General features: G+C 36.2%; 1 protein-coding gene across 1 annotated transcript; it reads left to right on the top strand.

The window, feature by feature from the left end:
- The first annotated feature begins 219 nt into the window (after window positions 1-219).
- On the top strand, window positions 220-7423 carry LOC135076455 (epidermal growth factor receptor substrate 15 homolog). The gene is made up of 8 exons (XM_063970920.1): window positions 220-361; window positions 4745-4864; window positions 5476-5673; window positions 5760-5858; window positions 5943-6074; window positions 6173-6337; window positions 6552-6689; window positions 7146-7423. The coding sequence occupies exons 1-8, from the start codon at window positions 359-361 to the stop codon at window positions 7260-7262; spliced, it is 972 nt and encodes a 323-aa protein (XP_063826990.1). The 5' UTR covers window positions 220-358; the 3' UTR covers window positions 7263-7423.
- The last annotated feature ends 8833 nt before the right edge of the window (window positions 7424-16256 follow it).

The following is a 16256-nucleotide window of genomic DNA, read 5'->3' as shown; positions in this document are numbered from 1 at the left end:
AATTATGTTTACTTGCAAAACAGACCTTGTCCTATTAATTTTAAATTCTGCCAGCTTATTTTATTCAGTATGCAGAATATACCCTGTAGACCTACATTAATTTTAGAAAAGATATGACTATTAGCTTTCTAAACAATAAACTTTTTATCGATAGAAGATTGAAATTCAGGCGGGAAGCAATGATTCCCGACGCGCTCTCGAATAATCTATTTTTACTTCCACGTCTGCACTCCAGAAATAGACCGAAGTTTTGAGTATAACTTGTGCGTGGTTCCTTGTGTTGTCCAGTGCTTGATTACTTGCTGTGTTACTTTAGTGTGCTCCAGTTTACTACCAAGAGCAACCAAGAGGATTTGTCATGGTGAGTACCTACCCACCCACCCCACAACCTTTTTGTTAAAAAAAAAGGTTGTATTCCGTAGCATTTTTTATTTTCTCTGTGATTGCGTTTTTGAAATGTCATCGGCTCGCTCGTCACACGTGCAAAATACGATCTTACATGAAATGAAATGGGAGATATTGATGAAAATGAGGGAGTTAATAGATTTTTGAATTTAGATAATTCCGAGGGATTTGTAATGAGATCGATTTGGACGAGAGTTCGAGGGTTTGACGAATGCCACAGTTTGTGGGTAAGGTGCTTGGTCATCATTGTTGTTTTGTTAACTTTTAGTTTTTCAAACGAATTTTATTTAGTTTCTATTTAAAGAAATGGTAAGATGCTTACAACTTCGTTGATTTGATCTAGTAAATAATTATTTGGCAGTGAAAAATTATTATTTATACGGGTAGGTACCTATTTAAGTATTTAATAATGTAGGTCAATTTATAAAGCTTGGTCAGAGGGTAGTTAAGAATAATTTTTTTGGTGTTTAGTGAGTATACTTTAGTTGCCTAAGATTTGTCTGTAATCACGGACGAATCATAGAGACCACAACCGATGGCTTTTCCACATTTTCATTTCCGCCGTTCCTCAGCGCGTATCGTCAGAGTTGAAAGACTAATAATGTGAGTACTTACTTAATTACGCAATTTAATGCATTTTACGGACGAAAAAATGTCTACCTACTCATCATTCCAAGTATTGTAAACCTCTATTAGATTAGATAGATTAGCAAGGAGTTTGTGAATTGAGTCTACTTCCTTTGGGCGTTCGCTGTCGCTAACAAACCAAATTCTATTCCATTTTAGTAAGTATAATATAGGCGTTAAATTATTCAAATTTCCCTGGGGCCTTAACTCGTTTGACCAATAAAATTATTCGCCGGCACGCGGCCGCGTGTGACGCCATATTGTTTGCCGTTAAATTCGCGGGAAACTTTGCTGAATTCTGTTGATTTTCACCGCTTAATTCACCGAGTTATGAACATATAGTCTAATGAGGGAAACTCGTTTAGTTGAGAGAATATAATGTAATTGTAAGTTAAGTGGTGGAAGAGCAAGCTATACCTACATACTTTGGATTGACATCTAGGTAGGAATCTATAATAATTTGTTTTAGTAAGTAATCCGTCTGAAAAAGTGTTGGCGTACCTACTAGGTAAGTTGCACTTGTGCTTAATCATACGCACACCTAGATCTAAACTGAGACAACTCAAAAATTGACAATTTTGACTTATACTTGTATTCAAATACTCGGTTATCATACGCATCTTTCCAACAGAACAGGTTTAATAAAGCCTTAAACCATTTGCCGCTAGATGGCGATAACTTACTTTTGTTGAATCAACGCTTGTCAACCCCTTCCACCTAAACAAGCGTTTTGTCAGTTGACCTTCGCTAGTATCAGAGAGTGCACGTATTAAAATAAACGAAAACGCGGATATTTAGATTTGTTACAGTTAAGCAGAAAATATATAATGAGTTAATTTGAGTAGTAACAGTATTGATGAATTGTTCTGCAATAGTTAACCAAAACATTTTGACTTGTTCCAGTTTTGTTTGATAAAGCAACTTATATTTTGTTACTATTTTGAGTTGAGTTGGTTTTGATGAATCAACTTGTGAATTTCTAGTTGGCGTAGTTTTGTTGGAACAAATTTCATTTCAATGTTTTTCTATACACAACGTGTAATTTTGCATATTTCACCTAAAATCAGGTACAGTATGATAATCCCTGTTTCTAAATAGTGTTAGTTTTATTCAAACTATCTCCTGTTTTGTTTGAGAAGAGTGTTTTGAGTTAACTTACTATTGTTGGATAAGCAAAACTTACAGTGGATATTATTTTTATTTTCCGATAAAAATTATGCTGGGTCGTTTTCTTGTAAATATTTTAAGAGAACAGTGTAAAGATAATTAAAAGGCAATGTACAGACGACAGCACTTCAAGTTAAACACTGTAGTAACTTATGTAGTTGTAATACAAGTGTATAGTCTGATATGCTGTTGTCTGCACAAGAGATAAAACCTTCTTTATAATGTAGAAATATAAAATAATGTAGAAAAAAGGTCTATAATAAGTAAATAAATTAATAAATAAACATCGATCGGCTGATGCTAAGAAAAAGTGACTGAAGAAACTCAAACACCTATCATATTCACCATGTCATGAAATCTTCATTTATATCTCTTATGCTGATCCAGATCGTGTTCAAAATGAACTGTTTTCTCAAACAATTCCTAAATTGATCATTTAGGATATCGAAACATTCAATGAAAACCACTTTAATAGTGCAGGAAGAGGACTCAGTCACATCTTGAAATTTTGAAATACAGAGGACCAAAGAACGTGGAAGAGATGACATTTGAAAAGTTTTATGACATTAAAATCTTGCAAAAAATGTGGGCAACTAATTTGGTTTTAGACGAAAATCGGAATCAAGTTAAATGGCACGATAAACAAATTTTAAGAGTGGAAAAGGAGAACTCAAATCTCAAAATGTCCAAAAAAAACTGATTCAAGTCTAAATGTACTTTATTATTTATACAAAGTCATTCTCCTAAAATGTAACAACTAAAAAAACTGCGATTAAAGGTAAAAAGGATAGATTTTTTGACCCAGTTTATATACAAGGTCCTTTCACAGCCTATCAATAATCCAAAATAAAACTGAGTTTCATAACTTCCCTAACAAAAAATGTAGTAATACGTTTTTTTCGCCTCCTGAAAAATGCCCTTTTTTGAGTTGTCTCAGTTTAGATCTAGGTGTGCGAATATCGTATTTCTTCATTGGCTTTTCGTACTTTGCAATGCATTTTAAGACTGACAGCAGTGCAGTTTCCTCGATGTGATTTAGTTTGCGAAATCAAAAATCTATAAAATATGCTGGAAGATCTTGGCTGTGCCGGGATTTGGCGGCACATTTCATAGGTTATTTGAATAATGTCCCCGGCTTTACGAGCGTTCTGCTCGCGCGGCAGATATCTTTGCAGCCTTGCAGTTAAAATTTAAAGCGAGTTTAGAATGTAGGAAGGAGATAAGACAGCTTTGCTCTCCAGTCCGCTCATAAACATGTGATTATTCTCGGGATAAGAGCAAAGAAAAACAAAGATAATAATATTCTAAATTGGTGATTCAGGAGAACGCGTGGTTTTCTCGAAAGAAAATCGAATGAGATTATGACGCGCATTAGATAATGACGCGTTTCAATTAGCAAATGCATGTAGTTCAAAATAATTTTATTTCTTACGTTGTTTTGATATCAAGTCAGAATTATTAGACAGAATGGTCCACGCATATTGATGTTTTGATAATAAATTAATGTTGTGACATGTGAACCTTTGTAAGCGACATGGGGACACGAGATGTGTCCTTTGAGAGGCCGACGTCAGAACAACTTTACAGATTTTGACATGGGTTATCGATATTTTGAAACATTAATTAATGTCCAATGAATTTAGGACCAGTTAAGATTATTAGGACGTGGGATGAAAACACTCAAAAGGCTTCACATGGGTAGATGCGTAAAATGTCAATATTCATTGTAGGTACGCCGAAGTCAATTAGGCGATTAATACTTACTAAATTTTAATTACTGTAAAGCGGTAGAGCTGTCTCTACTTAACTTAAACAGATGAATTTCTGTTCAGACGTCCGTCTGTATAATTATACTCGTAGTAAAGTCAAGCGTCAAAAACACTCGACAGCAAATAAATCGCACCACCCGCGACAAGCACTTTCAAACGTATGCATCCCCACTTCACACCAATATTGGTACCATTCAAAAGCCTAGTTCTAAACTTCATTTCATTATAGGAAAGGTTTTTACCCCAAAAATGTTTCTTTAGAAGGATCCAGAGTCACTTCTTCAAAAAATAGATAGTTACGCTTTAACACGTGTGATCATTATTTGGTTTTATAACCATAAAATTTGGTCTAATTGATCCCAGAGGTGAGCCCAAAGTGAGGTCTTTTTTCAAGTCACATTTATGGTATATGTTAATCATTTATTAAGAAATTAAATGTGTTTTTCTTTAAACCCTCGACTGCGTAGCCAGACATATTATGTTGCCTCAGATTGACAGTTTTTATATTCCGCAGTTTAAGGATATTTATTGGGCTTTCAAATAACACCAATATTGTTGGGGCACCATTACTGTGTCAAAAGAAAATCTTTAAAGTTCGCGTCGCGGGTGGTTCGATTTATTTGCTGTCGAGTGTAGTTCGTGACACCCAAAGTGGCCAAAAAGTTGACAACACAACCATAAATCCATAGTAACAAAGACATGTCGCGAACTTAGTGAACGAACTATTTGACGTAGAAGTACAGTCAGTACTTAGTATAAATCTTTAATGATTCCAGGCCGACGCTCTTCAGACTCAAGAGGCCGGTGGCGGGGAAGGAGCTCCAGCTCCACCAGCGACCCCCACTCAGGACCCGAAGCCAGCCAGCTCTGACGCGCAGGACGTCAAGCCTGCAGCTGTAAGTAAAATATTTAGCTTTTTCAGTTTTTTAGCAATCTGGCGCTTTTGCAATATTAAAGATTATCCTGGTCTGAGATGTCTGTCTGATTCTATTTTGATGAAAATAAAACAATGAAAATATAAAACTTACTGTCATATTTTTCCAAATAAAATAGTAAACGTGTGGTAGTAGGTATGAGAGCATAATTTAGCCTTATATTTCAGATAGCAAAGTTGTCCCTGTCCTTTCTGTATTAGCTTTCCATTTCACTGCTCCCGAAGGTCGAAATTACGCTCTATCGTACTTGTAAGAAGTATGTTTATTTTCGATCTATTTCCCTTTGATTGTAATATGCGACGAGGGTCATGTTCTTTGATGTTTTAGTGACATTCAAATGAGAAAAGATTGCCTTTACTACATATCACATTCCCTCGTTACTAGGTCAGATTTTGGAGAAACTGACCCATGTCTTATTACTGTCTTCGGTATAGTAATTTCTGACTAATAAAGTTAAAACCAGGATATAAGCCCTGGTTTTATATTACACAAGTTTGTTTTGTAATGTACATACTTATAATACCTACTTACTTTAGGATATAACCTTTGAACTTACTGTAACTTCATTCTAGGTCGAACCACAACAAGTAACTGAACAAACTGAAGCGAAGAAGGAACCAGAGCCAGAACCAACACAGCCTGTAGAAGCTAAACAAGAAGAAGTGAAACCAACAGAAGTTAAGCCAACAGAAGTCAAACCAACGGCAGAGCCTTCAGTAGACCAGAATGGGAACGATGTCGCACAAAATAACACAGATACCAAAGATGCTGTAAGTGGTCCTGATATTTAAAAAAATACAAGTAGGTATAATAAAACTTCTTAGTAATACGAAAAAAATGGCATTTTACATTTCAGAACTGGCAACAGAGAGAGTTAGAACTTTTAAAGAAGATCGAAGAACTAGAAAAAGTCAAGAATGAAAGGACTGAAGATGGATTGAAATTGGAGTTGAAGGTGAACTTAGTCGACGAAAAATTTTAGGAAAGCTAGTTTCTGCCGTTTATAGAATAAAATTAAAATGAGTTTTTTTACTTTTAGGTTCGCGAAGAAGAGATTGATCTCTTGAAGGCAAGAGTTAAAAATCTTGAGACTGAACTTCAGGCTGCTTTATCAAAACCGAGTGGCAAAAACCATGAGATGATTGAGAATATTAAACAGCAACATGAAGAGGTTTGTCACGTGTTTGACATCTTTAAAATTGTACGAGTACCTACGTCTATTGACCACTGTTTTGATTGAAATTGAATACATTTTACTCTTTTTTGCAGTTGTTAAGCAAAGCCCGTGGCATGATCTTTGACAAAACAAAGATGGTGAAGAACCAGGAGCTGCAGATTGAGGCTCTGACGACGCAAGTGCAGTCACTGAAAGACATCAATCAAATCACGAAAGATTTGCTTGAAATAAGGAATTCAGAAATCAAAGCTATGGAGGTAAGTCATTTCTATTTGGTGATTAGGCAGTAGGTAGGTGGTAGGTACCTACAATTGCAACATCAACGGCATAGTTTAAATGTTAGTAATTCTAACCTCTTATGGTTGAGACCTTTGTCTAGAATTTCCCTATTGTATTTTTTTTTGTATCACACAAAACTTAAATCGTACTTTTTTTATTCGCATTTATTACAACCAATTTTAAAATTTCCAGGACCGCCTGGCTGTCATGGAAACACGCTTCAAGACGGAGAAGGAGCGCTTTGGATTGGTGCTGCAGCGCGCTCAGACCAGTTCCAACATCAACGGTGACCTCAAGAAGGAGTACGAGACTCAGCTCGCCATATTCAAGGTTAGGAACTTTGTTTATGGATGATATTATGGTCTCTACTCACAAGGTGGACAGACGACTTCATAAAAGTAGCAGGAAGGAGCTGGGTGCAGGCCGCTAGTGCCGCTACTCATCGGCCAATCTGAAAATTATTGGGAGAGACCTATATTATGTTCAGCAGTAGACAGACGTCTGGAAGTCCTGTGGCTGAATGATGCGCGATGCGATGAGCTACTGCCTCGCACCATAAATCTTGAGATGACTTCATTACTTTTTTATGTTAGTCGCGAAAACAGCGTAACGAGTTCCTGTCTGTAAAGGTCTCCTTATTTGTAAGTTACAGCTTCATCACTCTGAGTTCCACAAATTTCTAAGGAAATCATTGTGACGTGCAAATAACTACAAAGTTAAACACAAGTCACTGAAGGCAAATTCCGCATGCCACCCATATAATGACAAGGCACAAATTGGTTTCAGGAACTCAGGGAGAAATACGAGCAAAGGGTTAAGGCTCTCGTCGCTGAAAACGAGAGGCTCAAGGCATCTATTACTCCTAATGACACCTCTGGCAGCTCGACATCTGCGACGAAGTGACAGGGCAAACAAAAGACTGTTTCAATGTAAAACACGGCACAACAGTTATGTTGCCCGATGCATTTTTACGAAATGATACGATGATATTTAATTTTGTATTGAGTTTTGTAGTGATTATTTAACGATTTTATAGTGTTCTAATAAATTTTATACAAAATTTACTTAGCATCATTTAAAAAAAGTTAAATTGGATCTTGGGCTTACAAAAAAATCAAATAATTTTTACACAATATTAAATCTTTTTCCGTGGTCTAAAGTTTCCTCATACAGGATGTTCCTTCATGTATTTTACTTAGTAAGGCTTTAGAATATGCTTTTTCACCGTTACCCGCCATCTTGTCAAGACGCCATTTTGAGACGCTATTTATTGCGTGATAACGCGTTCCGTTTGACACGACACGGGCGTATTGTCCTCGGTAATATTAATTTTGCGGGACGAGTGATTAATGGCGTGGAATGAAACGGCGTATATCATTATTGAATGATGCGTGCTGACCTATGAAAACAAATTCGACTGTAAAATGGCGTCATGCACATACAGCATCTGTATACTTTGCAAAGGACAATGACCAAAAGTGGTCCAAATGTCCACCACTAATAAGACCTGTATTGGCTTATAGTCCATTAAATAGAGATTAACTTTCAATATGGGACGAAAAAAAAATAAGCTGTCAGTAAAAAGTTATGACCGTATGAAAAATTGTAGTAGTTTACGCGCTAATCTCAGGAACTACTGGTCCGATTTGAAAAATTATTTTTGTTATGGATAGCCCATTTATCAAGGATGGTTTAAGGTTATATAACATCACCCTACAACCAATAGGGGCGGAGCAGCGACCACCCGACCATAATTCCAATATTGTTGTCCTTCTTCTGAGCATATTTTTTTTCTTTTAGCGATAATCTAACACGGCACACTAAGCGACAGAACATAACATGCATAGATTAATCCAAAATGTGCGATGGATAGAATGATATCAAGAACATTTTTTGGATGAAAAGGTAAAAAACATGACTTTTCATTCAGTCATAACTTTTTACTGACAGCATATTTTCGATTGCGGTTTGGTTATAATGAATCAGTATTTAGTAGACTATTTTACTACATAGGTCTCGTTAGTGGTGGACATTTGGACCACACTCCATACATTTTTGGTCATTATCCTTTACTCAAGCGGACGGATTCCTTTGAGTTGGAACGTACCTATGTACTCACTTGACTTCTGACTGTCTTTGGTTATCACCGGCGGGTTTCTCAAGCCAGTTACAATTCTAAAACTTGGGATATAACATTGACCTAGGATATTACTATTACTATGAAGAGGACATTTTGACTGAAGGTTTAAGCGTCCCCAAGCGATAGACTTCCAAGAAGTTATACTATTAATAAGACTGGGATGAAGACTTGATTTTGTTTAAGTATTAATTCGAAGCAGCTCAAGCTCAAGGTGCTTTTCATTCTAACAAATAGTAACTACAGAGTTACTGTCGCTAAGATTTTTGTATTGAAGTCTAATGGAAAAGCCTAGTTGTTGGAGTAGCCTAAAGGAGAAATTAAGCTAGCTTTCTGTATTTTAGATCTTAGACAAGAAAGTTAATTGATGGACTAAGTTAAAGGTCTAACAAATGTAGGTAACTAGCTAGTCAGAGTTTTAGGATTATCTACTGTTTTGTAAGAAATGAGCATGAATGATAAATGAAAAGATACTAGGCTTATTCAAAACTCTCTTCTACTACGACTACTTATGTTAGTTTATCTAAAATCGTCGTTGCTTTATTTTTTTTTTAACAAAATAATTTGTACCAACTCATAAAAGAACACTTGATTTTGGGATCTGAAAACTGTTATTTACACAGATTCTGATATGGATTAGAGGTTATTTTATTTGCTTGTCACAAAAAATGCAATATTTTTTTTAAAAACTGTTTTAATTTTACAATTTACAAAACAATTAAAAAAAAAACAAATAATGGACACCCTGAAACAGTTGAAAATTCGACATGTCACGTGACGCGAGCCACGCGCTACTCCCGCCCCTCCCGCCCCGCCCGCTTCACTCGCCAGTTGCCCGGGAGCTATCGATCGGTTAGTGCGTGTCGCATGCGCTTGCGCGCCTTGCGCCCGCGCTGCCTCCCGCTATCGTGTCGCGAAAATGAACATTCAAATACATACAGTAATAGTTACGAACTGTGTTAGTGATATTGTGACCCAATGTAAAACCTGTGTACTATCGCCGCGTATCACTTTGGCGCCATACGACACAACACTTGGTAAGTTTTTACAAGCTACCTACCTACTTTTTTTGCTAATAAATGAAAATTATTTGACTCATTCGTCGGTTTTTGTATAGTCAATACAGCCTGTATGTCCTGTCGCCCGCATGCCCTTCCCTTTGTACCCCTCACCTACCGTGCACTTTCGATATATTCGATTTTTTACAATCGTTCCTACAACCGGGCAACCTTGGCATGTAAGCTATAACGTACCTACTAAAGATAATGTTATAAGCTCGCTTGATCGCCTCCATCTTCGGGATGCTTTCCATCTTTGGCCTTCTTGCCGGTCAGGTGGCTGCTAATCTTAATGCACGCTTAAAAGCTTCGGGCGTGTCACTGCTTTGTACATTGGATGGATGAGCAATTGCATTACACTAGGTACCTATACCAGGCCTCCGTCACTCGTCTATGCCGGCCGAGATAATTACCTACAGCGCGCGACAACTCCAAGTTGCAAATCAGTCAGGGCCGCCACGCCACGCGCCTGTGTACACACGCGTATCTATACACGCTCGGTCGATCATCGTCGCAATCAAGGTTCATTGTTCCAACATCACTGTTATTCGTCTTTATAATGGAAAATCGTAATATTTAGAAATAATAATTAACTGTAGTAATTTAAATAATTAAAAATAACTGGATTTTTTAAATAAATTTGAAATACTTATGACAAAAAGCTGTAGCAAAAACATTATTTTAGCAAAAAAAACATTAACTTTACTTCACCGGGTTCACCGTGTCTTGTTTCCGACATTACACATTTTAAAACTGTTTGTCCAATTTCGAATTATCGCAACACTCAAGTTTATTAATAGTTAGGTACTTTGGAGATGGTACGAAATACAAACACCACTAGATTAACGTTTACCAATCGTAAATACAATAAATGCTTCTTAAAATTAAGTTTTTATTTATTTTACTTTGCACAACCCTGAGTTGCGAGGTAGATCAATTCTGATCACAAAAAAATTGCGCTCTTGTGAGCGTAGTAGTAAGGTGCGATTTCGAATGCACCAGGTTCGTTGGAAATTTTGCATTATTATTATTACCGTTAAAATGTCGGCATCTGATCCTGATCAAAGGAGTGCAATTTCTGTGGCTACTATTATGTATTCTGTGCCTATATACCTAGTTAGACTTGTAGAGCTTGGCTTTTATCTTGTAGTGTTGTAGTACTCGTATACTGGGTAGGTAATAGTGGCAAGCGAATAGTTTATCTTAAGAAAAATTTCCTAGAATCAACAATTTCTCTCTAAAGTCATAAATGTCTGTGTCAGACTGTTTATCGAAGTACACCATTCTATTAATAGTGTTGACGACGAAAATTAAATTACTCGTAACGTAAAGTTTCAAGTAGGGATGTTATGCAGTGGCGGATTTACAAATTTGCCGCTAGTAGGCCATTCAATTTTTGCCGCCCCTACTGACTTTTGAAATTCAATTCGTTAGTTTAATCCCGTTATTAGTATGATTGTGAACTTAATGATATTTCTGTCAGTTACTAGATTATTATTGCAACCCGCTATGTACTGAAGAGTTAGAGACTAAAAACGTACTAATCAAAAGGTGGGGAAAGGCATTACTTAAAAATACCTACACTATAGGCCATCGGTTGATTTTGTGGCGTCGAACCTTGGACCAGGCATATGGCTAAGCAATGCAATCGTACAGGAGGGTACAAGGAAGACGGGCAGCCACATTAGATAACACAGAGTCGTTCAGGAGAGTGCCAGGAAGAGGTGCAGCAACCGCAGTTAAGGAACGGCTGGGACGAACAAGGATAAACGAATCCAACTCGTGAGTCTTGACAGGGATACGCTGGTTAAGGCGACCCTTTACAAGGCTTGGGAGCCTACGGTTGACCAGCTATTGGACGTGGAGAGGGTCATTAATTATACACATATTTTCTACTTTGCCGAACATTTGCACGAAAACGGTTTGTCCAAAACATATGAATTTGGTCTTATTTAATGCAGGATTAAATGCCCTTCAACCGTCAGGAAGACCACTTTTCGATAGGGTAAGTCCTTTACGCGGTATAACCGGAAAACCTAAAAAGCGCCCCTTTCGGGGGCCCCCACCACTTAAGCACAACTCCGTCGAAGTCGAAAACCTAGGAGAGTCTTAATGGGCAACCAATGAAGCCATTAAAGCAATAAAATCTTTTGTAGGAATTATTTCCGATTTAAAATCTAATTCTACTGGCCTACTATTATGAACACAGACAAAATAATGTCAGTAAACATTGTTGTTTTTGTTAAATATTTTTATTGCACTTAACAGTTTAAAAACAGTACTTGCAAACAATTTCTAATAAAATATAACATGTTAACAATCCAGTTAATGGTGACAGGCAATGAGATCAAATGAGTTTTACATTATTTTCTTGCGAGATTATCATTAATTATATCGTCGTATGAAAACACAAAAGAGAAAAAAAAGAGAAAAAGAAAAAAAGAGAAGAAAAGAAAAGAAAAAAAGTAAAGAAAAGAAAAGAGATAAAGCATTAAGCTTTTATTGAATTAAAGTAGATCGTAGATAGTTTTTAACCCGTTTTAAGCAAGAAAAGCTTCTCTCACCTGAACAATTTGTCACCGGTGTGCACAGAGCCATGCGAAGGTAAACAGAAAGACCAAGGCTTGGTAATACAGGGTGGCCCAGAAGAAAATTCACTTTTGAAAATTCTAGGAAACGAAATCTGTACATTTTTATAGAACTTTAACTATTGCAATTTAAAGAAAATTTAATGCAATTTATTTTTAAATTTACCTTTATTAAATTACATCGCCCAGGAGATTTCCTTGACACTTACTACAACATTCGATCAACATACATAAAAATCTTGGAATGCGTTCGTCAGAATCACCTCGAAACCTATTTTAATTTTTTTGCCGAATGCTCAGCTTCATTTGCTGCATGGTTGTTGGATTATAAAAGTATACTCTATTCTTAATGTAACACCACAAAAACTAATTTTCTGGAGTGAGATCAGGGCTTCCTGGTGGCCAGGAGATGTCACCCCTGCCTGAAATTATTTTTTTGTGGGAACATGTCTCTAACTATCTAAATGCTCTCAGTTGAAGTATGACACGCACAGCCCCATCTTGATGAAACCAAGTGCTCCGGTCATAACCTTGCGAATTTTGCAGCTTTGAAATCAAAAAGCTTTTCAGCCTACCAGTATAGCGCTCTCAAAAATTAATCATCCTTTCAATGCAACAAACCAATTAAGCAGGGGTGAAATCTCACTGCCTCTAAGAAGCGCTAATGAAGAACACTGTTCATACGCACCGAGTAAAACCGCCGCCGCGCCGTCAAAGCATAATTTCGCGCGCGGCGCGGCGGCGCACTATGGAGCGAAATTGAGATTTATGGACATAGCGATTTTTTTCACAATTTCTATTTGAAAAAAATACCTATCGATAGGTTACGTTATTCTGATGAATAAATGCTTCACAAGTTTTTCTCTAAAACCAATAGTTTGACTGGAAAAAAATATTTTCCATTTTCGTTGTATGGAATGAAACATAAAGTGGTCGATTTCGACTAAGCCTTGACAGATCTTGCTTTGAAACTACTTAAGCCTTGTTCTATGGCTTGTTGACTGTAATCCTACGCTATCAGCGCGCATCCAAAGTTGCCCGTTCACAAGTTATGAGGTTCTGAAAAATTAAAAAAAAAGTAAGTAAAAGTGACTTTTTTTTGAAATAGCTTTTAAGATTTAACAAAAATATAAAGATTTTATACGTTAATAATGTAAATTAACCTTAAATTACTGCTAAAAACACATTTTAATAAACTTAAAAGGAATTAAATCAGCGATTTTTTTTCACAATTTCTGTTTAAAAAAAATACCTGTCGATAGGGTATGTTATTCTGATGAATAAATATTATGAACGTTTTTCTCTAAAACCAATAGTTTGGCTGGAAAAAAATATTTTCCATTTTCGTTGTATGGAATAAAACATAAAGTGGTCGATTTCGACTAAGCCTTGACAGATTTGCTTTGAAACTACTTGAACCTAGTTCTATGGCTTGTTGACTATAATCCTAGACTAACAGCGCGCGCACAAAGTTGCCCGTTCAGAAGTTATGAGGTTCTGAAAAATTAAAAAAAAGTAAGTAAAAGTGACTTTTTTTTGGAATATCTTTAAAGATTTAACAAAAATATAAAGATATTATACGTTAATAATGTAAATTAACCTTAAATTACTGCTAAAAACACATTTTAATAAACTTAAAAGGAATTAAATCAGCGATTTTTTTTTCACAATGTCTGTTTAAAAAAAATACCTATCGATAGGGTATGTTATTCTGATGAATAAATATTACGAACGTTTTTCTCTAAAACTAATGGTTTGGCTGGAAAAAAATATTTTCTATTTTCGTTGTATGGAATGAAACATAAAGTGGTCGATTTCGACTAAGCCTTAACAGATTTTGCTTTGAAACTACTTGAGCCTTGTTCTATGGCTTGTTGACTATAATCCTGCAAAAACAGCGCGCGCCCAAAGTTGCCCGTTCAGAAGTTATGAGGTTCCAAAAAATGAAAATTAAAGTAAGTAAAAGTATCTTTTTTTGGGTATAAATCTTTAAAGATTTAACTAAAACATGAAAATTATATACTTTAGTAATGTAATTAACCTTTCTCTTGTCGTCTTATCTAAAGAAAAGACAATTTTACTTACTTTACTTTTCATTTTTCGGAACCTCATAACTTCTGAACGGGCAACTTTGTGCGCTCGCTGTTAGTCTAGGATTATAGTCAACAAGCCATAGAACAAGGCTCAAGTAGTTTCAAAGCAAATCTGTCAAGGCTTAGTCGAAATCGACCACTTTATGTTTCATTCCATACAACGAAAATGGAAAATATTTTTTTCCAGCCAAACTATTGGTTTTAGAGAAAAACGTTCATAATATTTATTCATTAGAATAACATACCCTATCGACAGGTATTTTTTTTAAACAGAAATTGTGAAAAAAAATCGCTGATTTAATTCCTTTTAAGTTTATTAAAATGTGTTTTTAGCAGTAATTTAAGGTTAATTTACATTATTAACGTATAAAATCTTTATATTTTTGTTAAATCTTAAAAGATATTCCAAAAAAAAGTCACTTTTACTTACTTTTTTTTAATTTTTCAGAACCTCATAACTTGTGAACGGGCAACTTTGGATGCGCGCTGATAGCGTAGGATTACAGTCAACAAGCCATAGAACAAGGCTTAAGTAGTTTCAAAGCAAGATCTGTCAAGGCTTAGTCGAAATCGACCACTTTATGTTTCATTCCATACAACGAAAATGGAAAATATTTTTTTCCAGTCAAACTATTGGTTTGAGAGAAAAACTTGTGAAGCATTTATTCATCAGAATAACGTAACCTATCGATAGGTATTTTTTTCAAATAGAAATTGTGAAAAAAATCGCTATGTCCATAAATCTCAATTTCGCTCCATAGTGCGGCGGCGCGGCGGCGGCGCGGCAACGGTGTTCACGCGTCGCGTATAAGGCCTCAGCCTCGAATTTAGCGGGCAGCGGGGCGGCGGCTGTAGCGGCGCGGGAGCGGCAGGATCTTATGCGTAAAATCAAATAGACCGGTTCTCGAAAACAGAGGCGCGGGAGCGGGCAACGAGCGGGCAGCGGCGCGGGAGCGGGCAACGAGCGGGCTGCGCACTTCCAAAATTTTGATGTATGTTGACCGAATGTTGTAAACGTCAAGGGAATCACATGTACGATAAAATTTATAAAAGATAGTAAATTTTAAAATAAATTGCACTAAATTTCCTTTAAATTGCAATAGCTAAAGTTCTACAAAAATGTACAGTTTCCGTTTCCTTGAATTTTCAAAAGTGAATTTTCTTCTGGGGGTGGCCCAGAAGAAATGTAAAACCATATACATGAAGTTGTGGAGAGATGGTGCTCGTGCTAGGCTCCGAAGATCCTGTGTTACGAGTTTTTTATTAAATTTTTATTGAAACGCTATTGGAATATTTTAAAATTCAAGATCACATAAGTACCTAAGTATATATTATTATAGTGCGTTTATTAATCGTTTATTTATATATGGATTGTGTATACATATAGTTATAAATTTTTTTTTCTGTAAAAAAAATTGCTAAATTTGCCGCCCTTCTAATCTGCCGCCCTAGGCACTGGCCTACTTGGCCTATTGGTAAATCCGCCACTGATGTTATGGATATGTAGTTTCGGTTATGGATACGGTTACGGATATAGGAATAATATTATACCAATTTCGGTTACGGTTATGGATATTTTTTTATTTCAGATATCCGAAAGTTTCGGTTACGGTTACGGATATATGTGCTTTAGAATGCAATTTGCAATAGTTGCCGCATACTTTACATCGAATAAAAAGTAAAAAAAAAGATACCTACTAGATGGCATTATAAAGGTAAATCAGGCTTTACATGCTGATGCTATACAAAAAACAATTTAAACTACCTACATCCGAAACTTTTGAATCGGTTACGGTTTACGGATTCAGATATTTTTTATTTCGGATATCCGAAAGTTTCGGTTACGGTTACGGATATCCATAACATCCCTGGTTTCAAGTAAATGTAAAGTTTGTAAGTGTAGCGTGTAGCTTTAAACAACGCTAAGGACAAAAGAAACTTTTTAAATTAGTATGTCCGTAGAACCACCGCTCGAACGCTCAAAATGTTAATGGAAATAGATGACAGTCGAGCGGTGGTCA

This window comes from Ostrinia nubilalis, chromosome 12 (genome assembly GCF_963855985.1).
Source record: "Ostrinia nubilalis chromosome 12, ilOstNubi1.1, whole genome shotgun sequence".
Lineage (NCBI taxonomy): Eukaryota > Metazoa > Arthropoda > Insecta > Lepidoptera > Crambidae > Ostrinia > Ostrinia nubilalis.
This window is presented reverse-complemented; position numbering and strand designations above follow the sequence as displayed.